The sequence below is a fragment of the Botryllus schlosseri genome, chromosome 7 (genome assembly GCF_051294905.1).
Source record: "Botryllus schlosseri isolate E-star chromosome 7, Bs_hap1, whole genome shotgun sequence".
NCBI lineage: Eukaryota > Metazoa > Chordata > Ascidiacea > Stolidobranchia > Styelidae > Botryllus > Botryllus schlosseri.
Genome location: NC_137242.1, coordinates 7,339,403 through 7,354,504, shown reverse-complemented (window position 1 = coordinate 7,354,504; position 15,102 = coordinate 7,339,403). Strand labels below are relative to the sequence as shown.

At 39.1% G+C, this 15,102-nt stretch overlaps 1 protein-coding gene across 1 annotated transcript; it reads left to right on the top strand.

Moving 5' to 3' along the window:
- Window positions 1-618: 618 nt before the first annotated feature.
- Window positions 619-7,026, top strand: LOC145443360 (uncharacterized). The gene is made up of 2 exons (XM_080321336.1): window positions 619-2,441; window positions 6,692-7,026. The coding sequence occupies exons 1-2, from the start codon at window positions 1,130-1,132 to the stop codon at window positions 6,952-6,954; spliced, it is 1,575 nt and encodes a 524-aa protein (XP_080177462.1). The 5' UTR covers window positions 619-1,129; the 3' UTR covers window positions 6,955-7,026.
- The last annotated feature ends 8,076 nt before the right edge of the window (window positions 7,027-15,102 follow it).

Sequence of the window (15,102 nt, the reverse complement as noted above, 5' to 3'; positions counted from 1 at the left end):
TAGCCTACTTAGTCAACCAATCAATTATTTGCATCAACGAAATTGAAATAAAGAATGCATCGATGTCTAATGTAAAAAATCGATCAGGCGTACGTGGTTTTTCTTGATTTGATATCATTATTGTATCATCAATCAATCAGTTTTATTAATATTTTCATCAAAACTAAATCCGTCCGATTGCGTTGTTGGCTAGTTGACTAAACTTGTTTTTGAGATAATACCTGGCGCAAGTATAGAAACCGGTGTTTCACTCTTAAGAATACATTTGTCCGGTCTAGCCGAGTCCTCGTCGAAATTGTTGGCAAAGCGACGGAAGATATTGGTTTTGTGGAATTATTATAGCATTTGATTGTTCCAGTTTATACAATAGCGGGGACGTTTAAGAAAGACAGCATGTACTTCAGCAGTACTCAAGGTTCGCGTTCACAAGAACCGGAACCTTTCGCACCATCCCTAAACCTGGTTTAATTTAGTTTGCTTTTGAATTTGTTTTCTTGATACAGTGAATGCTGGGAAGTTTACAATCATGATATAGTTTGTTCAACAATATTAAAAACTGTAAAATTCTGATATTTCACAAAACATTCACTAGCTAGAACATACCAAGGTTCTTTTGCGAACGTGAACCTCTGAATTATTAAGGTTCGTAATTCGCATAATGAGCACGACCGCGAACTGTGCGCTTGCTCCCCTCATTGATATAGATTCCCAATAAAGCAGGAGTATGCTCGTTCAGAAAATCGTGCGTATATCCTCTGGGTATAGATTTGCTTAACGTATATAGCTTATGCCAAGCTTATGATTATTTCATGCGACAGGATGAGTTGCCATTCAACCAAAAAATTAATTCGGGTTGATGGATTGAAAATAAAGTGCGAAAGCCGAAATCCGATAACCGCCGGAGGGCAATGCTGCAAGCGTTAATGAATAAAGGCTCACTATATGGCGTGAATCGAGTGCGAGAGCACTCTATTTTTATCTTCAAAACATTGCAGCACCAGTCAGAAGAGTGTGAATTAGGACAAGGCGTGATAGTACCAGTGTACCGAAATATCAGACTGTAACGTTTCGACTATGCGAGCTCGATCATAAAGTACAGAATAAATTCTGCGAGGTAATCGCACATACTATGAAGGAATCGCCTGTAACACGAAAGAGACACACTATAAAGGATTATCAGAAGATTAGGCGCAAAGTTTCGTTTAGTTTGCTACCTCCAGCTGAAATTGAGTTCGACTCCGACGTGTCTTCGAGCAGTGAGGACGAATTTCGAAAAATCCCTATCAATTCAAGTGTAACTCAATTTCTAAATGAAGACGATCTGGAAAGAAGCATGAAATATCACCAACAGGCTGGAAATCCCATCAATAGCGCTAATTCCGATGCTACAGAAACTTTTAACGTGTTAGATGACGCTAACGAAATGCTGATGGATATCATTGAGGAGATAGAGGCAGAAAACATTTCTGTTGAGGAATGCTTAAGAGATGCTGTTTCGTTGAACATAATCGATGCTGAATGCGCCAAGACAGTGATTAAAAATTTTGATGCGGATACGCTAGCGGTAGAAGACCAGATGTATAACAACAATCACTCCACAGCATCTGATAGCGTAACTATTGATAAAACGGAAGCTGATGGTCTCAATCCCACCGACAAACTATTGGATTTACTGTCTACTTTGGCGGTGGGAGACTTATCCCGCTGTTGTAAATACACGATGGGAAAATTGTGCAAATTATCCAGTTTTGAAGATTACGAAGCCGTTCAAAAACTCGCGGCGAAAAGAGAATTACTCTGCGAATCATCGCAGGCGATCGCAAATGAAACAGATTCCGCATCATCAGATTTTCCGGACGACTCATCAATTCGTGAAGCCGGCGAGTTTTCAAGCTGCGGCTCGGACAACTTCGAAGACAGTTCCGGATTAGGGTCCGAGCTGGACTTCCAATGCGGCGCGCAGTTGAATAGCACCGGTTTAGAAATGCTACCAAATCACAGTAGCGCCAGCGAAAGCACAATTAAGCAATCGCTACCTTTGCTAATCGATATGAAAGTACTGACCCCGCGGCAAGTGTGGACGATACTAGGTTCAAACGACGAGGAGGCGTTGGCCGAGACATTCACTCGGGAAATATCGGTAGCAATACGGAGCACACAGAATAGATATTTTCTCCCGAAAAAATCTGTTGAAGACAATTTCACAAATCTGTACACTAGAAAATCCAACAGCTTCGCATACCCGGGATGTAACAGCTATCGAAGTGATTGCAATAACTCAAAGCCCGTTGAAAGACAGGCGCGATCATTTACTGTTACGTCAGCTCGGTCCAACTCGTTTAGCTACAACTTCAAATCTTCAAATTCATCGAGTCATCAAAATCGAACGCCCAGGCGAATCGGAAGGCGGTCGTCAGCCAACGATACGTTTACTTGTAAAGGTGAGTTACGGGCCATCGTCTGCTGTGACTAACATTGTGTGGACTAAAATTATGTTGAGTTAACACTGAGACAGCAGAGACGGCTGGTTATCGTTGTTTTGATATTCATGGTATTTCGATGACATTAGTCCTTTCACATCAGGCCCACATGTTTCATTGCGATTCCGTGCTTGTAGCACGGTGGGAGAAGCCTAGATAAACCTCCAACACATAGGTAAGAATTCTGGAGTCAACCTCGATCAGACTCGAACTCACAACCCATTTGTGTTGTAGCTGTGGTACGTACCACTACATTATCTCGACACTCGATACGGCTGGTAACGAACTCGTTATAAACACACGGATGCTCTCTTTCCAATCACACACTGCTTCCTCTTAATTAATTCTGGACTTTTACACCGGCGGTTTTCGAAATCAGACTATTCACGATGTGAATATTATTATGTAGATTTATTTTTATCTACATCATTTTGAGAGTCAACGTGGTTTCGCTGCTTTTTTGCGACAACGAAAAATCGCTCTAACAATGGAGAAATACCAAGAGTAATTCCACCTAAGTATAGCCAGGATGCATCTTGATATCGATCTAGAAACAAAAGTCTGAGACGCATCAATAAAGTTCTTTACGATTTTTGATATACAATGTTCTTTCCAATTCTCTACTTGCTGACGATTACCCCAGACTATAGTGTCAGACGAGACGATTCGGGTTTATTTCACTATAAATCTACTTTTTAATTGTATATTGAGGTTCTTTACCTCCAATAATATCTTTACAGCTTTATATACGTATTAAATTGCAATTACCAAAACAACTAATAATTGCATGACATATCAGAGACGGTTCTTATTACTTATGCATCCTCAGTTATATTATTAATGATCCAAGTGTCTGTTGTTACTATAGAAGTGATCTAAGTTATAGTTGCTGATGCCACTTAAGTAGAAGTAGAAGCAAAGCTGGAAAGTACGTAAATTTATAGTTGATGCCTAAATTCAAGAAGGCTCTGCATTGATATTATCATACTTCAAATATTTCAACGTTATATACAATTCGTTTACGATGAAAGCAGGAATTTTAATAATTACCAAATGGCTTAGTTGGCTCTGCTTCGCTAATTTGTCGTCTCTCGACGTACCGAAACTCACCGTTGTATATTATATTGTACAGTATGATCTTCTCGCTTGCCTATTGATGTCAGTGTGATCAAATTATCAGTGTAAATTCGTACGCAGATGTCCAAGATCATCGACTAAATTTGGCACCATCGTTACAGCTACAAGGTGTTGTATATATAACATGTTTAGCTGTCGCTGCTGTCCGTATAATATGTACTCGTACTCCATACGAGGAGCAATAAGTCATGCCCTTGTCCTAATCGTCATTTTCCGTGTTCAATGTTATCGTTGTTAAATAATCGCGTACAATTATTTGAAAATTAGATATCCCGTTACGACATTCTCGTCAGAGCGTTTGCTTAAATTTCCTTATCCGATTTCATCGTGTTCGTTGGATAGAGGTAGGCACTATACGTGACCGCAGACAAAATGGAAGTCTCTGGGTTTTTCGCTGTACGCTTCTAAAGAGTCTTTGTTACTAATCTGATGAACAGAATTATGATACCGTTAGCTTATCATGATGCCTGTTTACCAGGCATTCGAATTTCACTTTAGTAATATCAGTATTCCAAGTCTTTGCCGTACAAGCACTATTTCTACGGCGAGCAAGCGAAGCTACTACGGGCCTACCGCAGTCTGTCGTAAGATTCCTTGAATCCCTTTCATAAATTACGAGATTTGTATCTTCTACAAAAATAATAAAATTTAATCCTAATATTTATAGGAATATGACACTGTTAACACTGGTGTGATGTAGCATATTGTGTAACCAGTGCAACACTCTGATCTCGTCAAATTACTTTAAATTACCTCCGAAATCACATTAAAATGCGAAATTAATGGCATTTGCGTGGTGTATGATGTGTTGAGCATTCAATCTCGTGCGACGGTAAATTTCGATTTGGTGGGTGGTATCTGGCACATCAAATACACAACATTCCGTGCTGAAAATAGGTCTGCATGTCAATTGAATTGTCGGTGTCACCAAGATATAGCGTCGATGATATAATTAGAAGAGTTTCTGACTGAAACAATGTGCCTGAGGGTGTCCGTCCACTGTCGTCCACTGCCCTGCTGTTTCGTGTAAAACTAATCCAGCGATGTCCTCGATTTGTTTCATGACTGGCTTATCCCAGAAAAATATAGTTACGACTACTATTGTACGACCAGGAAAGGTAGTCGCCATATATTTTTTCTACCAATATTAATTTATAGGTCCCATTCATGACCACAGATAAAAGACGCGACATGATTTATCAATAGAAGTATATTTTGTACGCACCAGACGTCAGTTTAAATTAACAAGCTAAATGAATTTGGCGTTTCGCATCGGTTGGATTGGTATCGATGAGTAATATTGATGTACTATATATCGGGACAATCATGCAAAACAATAACCTGTTTTTCCTCGACTCATTGGCATTAAGAATCCTTGAATGCTCGCGGGACCAGAGATGGACTCTCGGTAAATAGCCCCGCTTAGATAACTCAAATCATCAACAAAACAATTTAGACTTGGTTTTATGGTTAAGACCGACACGTTAAGTAATGGCATAACAACATGGGAGGACGACATTATAGTGATGACTACCGTTGTCCATAAAAGCGTAGTTTATACTCACTGTAGCCATAGCAATTACGCGAGATTTCCGATCGGAGAAGTTTCACACGGCTCGAGATATTCTAATTCTGTGAAACGTTTTATAACGCAATCGCTCCGAGTTTTTATTCAGTGATATATAGATATATGAGCGCATCACTTAACATTGAAATTGTCATACTCAAATATGAACATTTAATTGTAAAACATGTGTAAAATATGTACATTTTGATCATAAAACATTCCAATGAATATTCCGCTCATGAGATCAATTTAAAGAAGATAACATGATCGTTTATATGTCACTATATCTGCCTCCGATCTTTGGTGTAACGGTGTTGATTTCGCGCGTTACTTGTTGACGTTGTGTGGTATTTTGCGTGTCCAAAAACGGAATCAAAATATTTTGCAACTTCTATTCATTGATGGGGATATTGATGGAATAAAACTATTGCGTATGACTTGGCTATATAAATAAATTACATCTATGTACATGTAGTATAATTTCCGTTGACGATGCTGCTGATCAATTAGATATCAATTGTCATCGTTTAAATTGGAAATCATCGGCGACAAGTGCATCATCAAGATAGCTTTAGAAAGTTGTCCAGTGCCGTAGGCGAAGACGAAAAGCCTAGAAGAATGCGTGATTAGTTGACAAATTCCACATTTGACGTATGGTTTCGCACCGTTCAATTGATATTCAACGCATGCCCGATATTAAGCTGTCGTAATCTTTATTTATGTCTTGAGGTCTTGATCGAGGTCTTGCAGGTTGTCGTTGATATATATGAATTTAAAATGATTTTATCAAATATTACTAAACATGATAACAAACGCGATATTTTAAAAGTTCATACTAAAAAACTAAAGCATTTGTCAATCAACTAGGTTATAGTCAAATGCTATGATTCGCATTTTCTCAACATTATGGTTTTGTATGACTAATATAGCGTTTGTACAAGCTAGTGTTTTGTATGTAATGGGCTCATGTCAAGAGCGAACTAATTACACTATTAAATCCAAGCAAAAAGTTGAGATCATACATCCGTTCCCATCAACGGAAACGTCTACATTTCGACTATACTCGTGTATATCATTATATTTAATTTGCGGGATCGGTTATCGAGAAAGCGCTGTTGATTTTGGTCAGATTCTAGAAAAGTATATCTAGAATTATCATCATTCATATCACTATAGTTTCTCCAAATACTAGCAAAATGAATGCGGCTTTTGATTATTGATTGTGAAAACTTATTTGAATATATCCGATTGTACGTAATCTAAGTATTACCGTTTAGGGTCATGATCACTTTCTATTGTATAATTCATATATACCTTACCTTATTACCTATCGCCACCAAAGATTTTCAAATTTCTTTGCTTTCCAAAAAATTGCGGAAGTCCGTTTGGCCTCCGAGAGTATTAAAAGATATAGCACTATCAGCAAATTCTTGTATATACGTCTGAGTACTTTTCCCTATCCTTTCTTCCCGCCGTACAATAAATAATCAAATTGTTGGTATTTCAGATTACGCTGCATTGATATTGTGGTGTAAAGAAAACGAACTTCCGTCGCGAACGGCATATATTTTGCACTGTAACGGGTGCGATTCTGAGGATGATCTGCTCGAACTTGACGTGGAAAACGCCAGATACATTCAAGACTTTTCATGGAACGCCAAGACCAGACTTATCGTCGCTATAGAATCGTTACGACTGGAGAGGCATTACCACCATATGAAGAAAAAACTGGCGGCGTGCAGCTCCGTTTTGAAATCTATTCCTTCATAAACCATAGCATGTGGTTCTAAGCGTGTTTTTTATGTCTTCAATTGCTATTATACATATCATTTCATTACATCACTCACGGCTGTCAGGGGCGCGGATGGGCTTAGAGTTGTGCCTTGGTTTAATTTCTTCGAACGTGAACGTTTATGGCATCCAATGTAAGGCTTCACAACATATAATGCTGTAACACCCCAGGAATAACATCACTGATGGTGATTTCGGTCATTATGCGTTTGGTCAACTGTTCAACATAGTGACTTTCTATTTCTTCTGTTGGTGTCGAAGCAAACGCCAACGAGAATGCTGAAGGATAGCAATGATTTACATTGAAATGCCTCATGCACAATTGCACATATTATTATCAGGATTTATAAATATCAAATGTACAAGGATTTGGAAGCTGCTCCGCCGACAAGATAGAGTAGTAATGACGCGTTCGGCTGCTTGATCGGTAGCTCGTGGGCTCGATCCCAGGCCTGGTCAAACCTCAGATCAAAGACCTGCATGATTAGTAACACTGGTATCCAGGACTTAATTCCATGCATGCTTGGCGCTCGCCGCTCATGTATTACTGGGATAGCATGGAGGGGCGGTGCAAGACTTAGAAAGCCGTACAAGGCTGTATCTGTACATTCCTTGTCTAGCGGCATATGCACATTGTACGTCATACACTGATGGTATGCATGTATGCACAGTGCACAGATTGTGTGTAGGCCTATGCGTATAGCTTGAGTCGGTGTAGATGCCGCAAAAATATCTAGGACAAAAATAAACTACGTCTTTTCCCTGTCTTGTTTGAGTCACTGTAATGAAACATTGGCGACATCTAGTGTACGATATTTCAGGCTCGCCAATGGCCATAAAAGGAGGGATAAAAGCAAGTTAATTAGGGTTACCATATGTCCTCTTTTAAGATGAATTGTCCTCTTTTTACAATAAATTGAAAGTCTCCTCGGAGGACGCCTATTTGTGCTCTTTTTTGCGAATGTATTCTCTTTATCTCGAAAAAGTGTTAAAATGAGCTTAAACGGGAGATGGCAGAACAATCAACGAAAAATACGGCACGACGGCTATTTTGAGAGCAGAGATGGGAAAGATAACCCTTTTTTATTTTTTTACTCAACACAATACTAGTGGTCGAATTTCAGAATTTCAGAATTTTTGAAAAGTGTCCACTTTTTGAGGTCTCGAAATATGGTAACTTGCTAAGTTAATAAATACTTCGTAATTTCATGACTGACAAACGGAGACATGCAGATTCTTTATTTCATTAAATTATAGTTTGCACAAATATTCAAGACAGTGCGATGCAAGCACATTCAAGAGACATTGTGTGTGTGTGTTATGGTTGAAGGCACTATAATTTTACATTTGTTCTGAGACATAAGGCATTACCATACCAGCATTCGTTATATAAGTGTACTACTGTTATCTTACTATATGCCAGTTTGCAACACAACAGATATCAAATATGCGGAGGAGCCATTCGATCCGAAATTCGTTCGATTGAACCCTGGTTAAGAACAAATGATGCAGAGGTAGTCCGTCAGAGTATCAGAGATGAGCGGATTTGGAATTTATATGTCCTAATCCAATCCAAATCCGAAACCCCCGAATCTAGGATAATCCGGAAATTATCAACGAAAAACGCGAATAACTCCGCTTCTACAAGTCGGAATTGACTCAAATTTGTTTTGCATCGTCTTTGAAGACAGCTCTACAATTTCATGAGGTTGACAGAAAAATTTGAGAATTTATTTTTTAATTTTTATTAATAAATTAAAAATTTCAATTGAAGATTGCACGGCATTTACTGGTTGGAATTGAGTCAAATTTGGTGTGCATCGTTTTCTTGGACAGCGTGACGATTTAGTCACCAGGCGACAGAGATGAGCATGGATTAGGATTAGGTTTTGAAAAAACAGGATTTGTGAAATTTTGTTGGATTTGGATTGGATTTGGATTAGACATTTTTTCAGAACGGATTAGGATTTGGATTGGATTTATCTATTTTCTGGGAGATTGAAATGTCGTGTGGCGAATGGCGACAAACTTTATTCAAATCAGTTATCAATGTACTTATGGTTACTAGGTAATACTGAATCAAGTGAATCGTTGGTTGTCAAAGAAAATTTTCGAATCCCTCCATTGCATAAATTAGTTTTTTTTTTCTGAATTTCCAGTTGGAATCGGATTAGGATTGGACATGGCCTTGAATATGTAAAAGTTATGGATTAGGATTTGGATTTGAAGGTTCGGATTTGGATTGGATTGGGACATAGAAATTTCAAATCCGCTCATCTCTGCTAGGCGAGTGAGATTTGGAAAAAAAGTTTTTTTTTAACAACCCTACTGCACATCTCATGTTCATTCACACCGAGCGTGCCATAGTGTAGCGCAGGGGTGGGCAAACTTTTGAGCTCGCGGGCCGCATTCAACATCTGAATCCATTCGCGGGCCGCACTATATAAAATTGGGATCATAAACCAAAACGCCATATTGCTGGTATTTGATTATATAGTGAGGACATGGGGATGATATATATGCTTATTTGAAACAAACCAAACATTGCTGTGATGATATCGTACACGCGCCAGAAACAATAGCGGAATTTCGTAGGCTGGTCGACCTCAATAACCAATTTGTCACAACTATAGAGATGAAAGTCTGTTGTCCCGATTCTTAGACCAGGATTGAAATTTAAATCTGTGAGCAGTGATCTGTTCATAGATTTAGCCTACTAATTCCGCTTTGGGTTCAGTTCCAGGACACACAATGCCGACAGCATCATAACCATGTTAGCTTCAAACACGCTTCTACTATATGTGTAGATTTCGCGCCCCCTTATCGTCATATCACAAAACGCAACCAGGATGCTATAGCAAACCTAACGGATAGTTTGGTGGCACGGGAGCTTACGACTACTGAAGAGGGATTATTAAATATGACATTCATACCAAATACAGAGCAATAATTATGAATTGGAAGTAAATCGCGCGAAGCGCGAAAAAATTTTTCAGTTGAGCTCAGCTTCGCGATCCCCTTTGGATGCTTTCATGACCCAAGGGGCACGCGTCCCCCAGGTTGAGACCCACTGCCTTAGAATTATCATGGTGAAATATACTAAGAAAAAGTTTAATCAAGTCCCTGCATTAATTCGATTTTTAGTACGCATTTTATCAATATTTTCATTAAGTTTATTTAGACTCTCGCGGGCCGCACAGAACGGTGTTGCGGGCCGCATGCGGCCCGCGGGCCGTAGTTTGCCCACCCCTGGTGTAGCGTGTCAGAAGTACATTATTAACTTATCTGAATTAAGTTTGTCGCCATTAGCCACACGACATATCAATCTCCCAGAAAATCGGTCAATCCAATCCAAATCCTAATCCATTCAGAAAAAAATCTATAATCCTAATCCAATCCAAATCCGACAAAATCACACAAATCCGGTTTTTTCAAATCCTAATCCAAATCCATGCTCATCTCTGCAGAGTATATATAGTCATTACTATGTAGGCTTACCATATTTTGGAAATCTAAAAAGAGGACACTTTTTCATAAATTTCCAACTTTCAAAACCGGAGTAGAATTCTCAAAAACCGGTTAAATTTTCCCACTTTGTGACTGGCTAACTAAAAAAAAAAAGGTCATCTTTTCGCTCAGAGCTAAAATCGCCGTTTTTCACCCGTCGGAGCTTCACGTCTGTGCTAATATATGGCATATCACTCGCAATTTGCTCTAAATCTGCTCTAAATCCTAAAAAAGAGGACAGAATCTCAAAAAAGAGTACAAAAGGGCGTCCTCCGAGGACACTTTCAAAAAAGTCAAAAAAGAGGACAAATCCTCATAAAAGGGGACGTATGGTAAGCCTATTACTATGGCCATTTTTATATGACCTTAAAAATCAATTATATGAATTTATTTTTGGGAAAATATGACTTTATATGACTTTATGCGAAAATCGTGTATTTTTACATGTAACCAACGTCACTCATGGAACTGACGAGTAAAACATGAACAACATAACAGCAATACACATCCATTTTTATTTTAAACCACTTTTGTAGTACAGTTTCATGTATAGTGTGGAATGTTGGAGTCTTTAAAGTTTCTATTTGGACGTAAAAATGACTTTAGTAAGGAAAATGAGCGCTCCACAGACGCAGATGTTTGTTGACACTTCTGCAGTTTTGCATACAGCGCTGGTGAAATGTCTTGTCTTTGTAGCTCCATAATTTGTTTCACATCGTTTTTGTCCAATCGCTTCTTAATGTAATTTTTGAGCTCAAGCGGATCTTTTCCGAAATCAAGGTCATTTAGATCAGCATGAGCCTCTTTGATAGTGTACGTACCGTACAACTCCATTTTCAGTATCAAGTTTGAAATATTGTAGTAGTGGAGGCATATTTCTGTTAACTGACTCGTCAACTTTGGATCGTTCACTGAATCTTTGACGCTCTTTACAATAACTCCTTCAGCTTCCCATGCGTTGACTATTTCTTTCACTTGTGGAAGTCTCTGAACTTCAAATTACGTCGCACTTCAGTGCACAGAAGTAAAACAGATTGTGTAGCAACACAATGCAATGTGTGACCTCATAGGTCTGCGACTGTAATGTTATGTAGGCTAACCTTACAGTTTGCCTTCGTTCAATCACAAATTGCCTTGCTTTCTTAGTGCGTAATTGCTTCAATTGACACATTTTATTTAAAGTATACAACAATATGACTTTATAACTCAAATATGACCTAACCAGGAAAATATGACTTTATATGACTTTATAACTTTCTTAATATACCCCATATGGATGCGATTTTTGCGTTAAAATTGATTTCACGACTTACTGATGCAAAGAAAAAAAATATGACTTTAATGACTTTAAATGGCCCTAGTCATTACATTTAAGTAAAAAAGTGGAGATTTACATGACAAGCAAAAAGAAGTTGACGGAATCAATCAATCAATCGGTGGTAATATTATCTTTATTCGCTCAAGACAATGCCGAGATTCGAATTGGGGCCCCCAGTGTTGATTGCGCCAATTTACCATGGACAGGCTAGATCAGTGGTTCCCAACCTTTTTCGTCTCATCGCCCCCTTTTGAACCTCCACGCCGACCATCACCCCCCAAATATTGGGAACCAAAAAATGGGCATAGAATCTGGGATCACCGGCGAGTTGACTAATAAAAAAAGGTCAACTTTTCGGCTCGACCTCGAAATTACACTTCTACGGCTAAATGTTCGTGAGTTGACTAAAAAAAGGTCATTTCTCCGACTTGACTCCCATCAGGACCGTAACAGCACTTCGTCATCCCCCCCCTCCAAAAAAAAAACGTTGGTCTTGGGCCCCGATAGGGTGATAAACCAACCAGCCCCCTCAACCAGTCGTTACACATCAGCTAAATTTATATAATTCAGGCTTGAATCGGTCAATATGGTCGGGAATTGCATATATAGTGCTATGAATTTAAATATTCTCTCTCTGCTCATGTAATCAGATTTATCGGTAGAGCCTAGTGTGGTGTGTTGGAAAAGGTAGGACCCCTAAATAATAATTAAACATCTTCGGGCGTACCCTTTGTTGCATTGACTTCGTTACATGATGCTATATCGTGACCTCCTATATATATCTGCTATGTCAAAATATATGGATATCGCCAAAACGTACCAAACTAAAAGACGCATATTGTTTCAAATGGGTATTTCTTTAGTGGCATATAATTTTACCCTGCGGGGTGGCATTTGTCTTGTCGGGTTCAGATCGCCAGGATAGGAACATTCGACACCAGCCATTGAGGAGCCTAAGGACAATTAAACATATATGTATATCACAGTATTCGATCAGCACAAGGGCATTCCTTTTCGTCCAAGGTCTTCTCGCTGCTGATCGTTCTTGCACACTTCTCGGAGTTGCATGTTACATGGCCTATAACTTCATATGTATTGGTGCGTCGTGGAGCAGTAATGGCCGACGACGAAGTCTCCAATTCCATAAATCATGCGTATTTTTAAAAAACTCTATGACTTATGTTAATTCACGAAATAATTTTGGGCCCCCATCGAGTTCGGCCCCAATTTGGGGTTTGCGGTGCGGCAGTTATGGTCCTGACTCCAATATAGCCGCTTTAACGTGCCATCGCCCCCTATCGCCCCCTTCGTTATTTTCGCCCCCTAGACCGCCAAATTGCCCCCTGGGGGGCGATATCGCCCACGTTGGGAACCACTGGGCTAGAGAAAGACTATAGATTTAACCATAGTGTCCTATATGGTGTCGACACAAGCAAATCTCACGCCTCAGTGAAATTGTATCACGTCACAATTCCCATTTGGCTACAGACAATTCGACGGTCATTTTTGACCGGCTAGCCGAGCATTAAATTTGGTAAAACGGGTATCAATCGAAAGCTGACTATGCACTGATTACGAAAATATAAATTTTATTCCGCTCGTGGCCCTGGAACTCCCACAATCAGCCACGAATTTTTCATTGTTATGGAGATTGGCATTGGGACGCAACAATGCCGTCTGGCTCTTTTTCTCTTGAGCTACTCTCTCGTTTTGCCAGACAGCATTGTTGCGTCGCAATGCCGTCCCAGGGGTTGACCTCGCAAGTCCTCTATCTCATAGCCCCGCACCCGATCGCTGCACCGCACACCCCTACACTAAAGCATCCCAACGGTCCCCGACATAGATTTTCAGTGAAACCATGGTCGGACAAATCGTGTGGTGGATTCAAACCAATACAAAGGCCCATTTTTATGATTAAGCCAAGTTGTGATGAATTTTCTACGCGTCTCGCTGATTGGCCTATAGTAGCGAAAAGAAATATTACATATTAAAATATCGCTTCGATGAAATCGTGACCCAAAATTTCAGGACCCCTGATATAAAGTAACCGAAGACGTGGAGATAATACATATGTAATTAAATAGTATATTCATATTGGAATGAACCCGAATATTTTCGGCTGACACTAGTCAGGGGTAATCGTCAGCAACTAGAGAATTGGAAAGAACATTGTACATCAACAATCGTATCACAAAATATGACGTCACCAGCATGAAATTTCGAATGAGAGAGCGTTCAATGTAGCCTACTATTTTTAGGTGGTACAAAAGGAGTTCGTGTACCACTTAAAAATAGTACATTGAACGCTCTCTCATTCGAAATTTCATGCTGGTGACGTCATATTTTGTGATACGATTGTTGATTTACAATGTTCTTTCCAATTCTCTACTAGTTGCTGACGATTACCCCTGACGAGTGTCAGCCGAAAATATTCGGGTTCATTTCAATATGAATATACTATTTAATTGTATATTGAAGTTCTGTACCTCCAAGAAGCTCTTCTAATACATATGTATACATTACATATGAATGTATATTAAAACAATTTAAATGTTGATTTGATATGATAACGCACATACGTCAGAAACATTACCGAAATTTTATAAACTGCCATCCTGAATCAATTCGTCAAAATAAGGGATGAAAAAAGGTTTTGCTGATTCTTAGCATAGGATGGAAATCTGCATATGTGAACAACGATCGGTTTATAGATATGTTGATTCTGCGTCTGGTCAAACTTCAGAACACACAATTCTGACACCAACATGCTACCTTTAAATGAGTTTCAGCATAGGGCTTACTGTATTCAACTTGCCTTTTTCACGTTCTTTTGTGAGGACGACATCATCATCATCATAATAATTTACTATTGTATCAACCATAATTCCGTTGATATATTTTGCACCTCATAATTTGATGAATTGTGCCTATGATTCGGATGTTTGGATTCAAATGGTGTTTTGAATTGCAGCAACGAATTCATTATAATAATGTCATATTATGACAAGTCCTAGCCTAATACATATTGCGTTACCATCGACGCCGGAACAGAAATAGACCTACCTATAAGTTGATTCTTTATGGATTGCAGCGGCATTCATTTTCAACTTTGTATTGCTTTGGACTACTCATTATGGATGAGTTGAGACCGAAGTTATGAATGATTTGCAACTAACTGCACATAGAGGCCGAATCTACCAAACGCAGGCACGAATCGTTTTTCAAAGTACGGCACTGAAAGTTCTACTCTAAAATCACAATTGTGATCCGAACCCACTCAATTCCGTTTTGATTGTCTTGGA

Bases quoted from the DNA above. Each gene is read 5' to 3' on its own strand.
- LOC145443360 (XM_080321336.1), top strand. From the start codon at position 1,130: ATGAAGGAATCGCCTGTAACACGAAAGAGACACACTATAAAGGATTAT. The intron at 2,442-6,691 runs GTGAGTTACGGG...TTGGTATTTCAG, and splicing joins CGATACGTTTACTTGTAAAG to ATTACGCTGCATTGATATTG.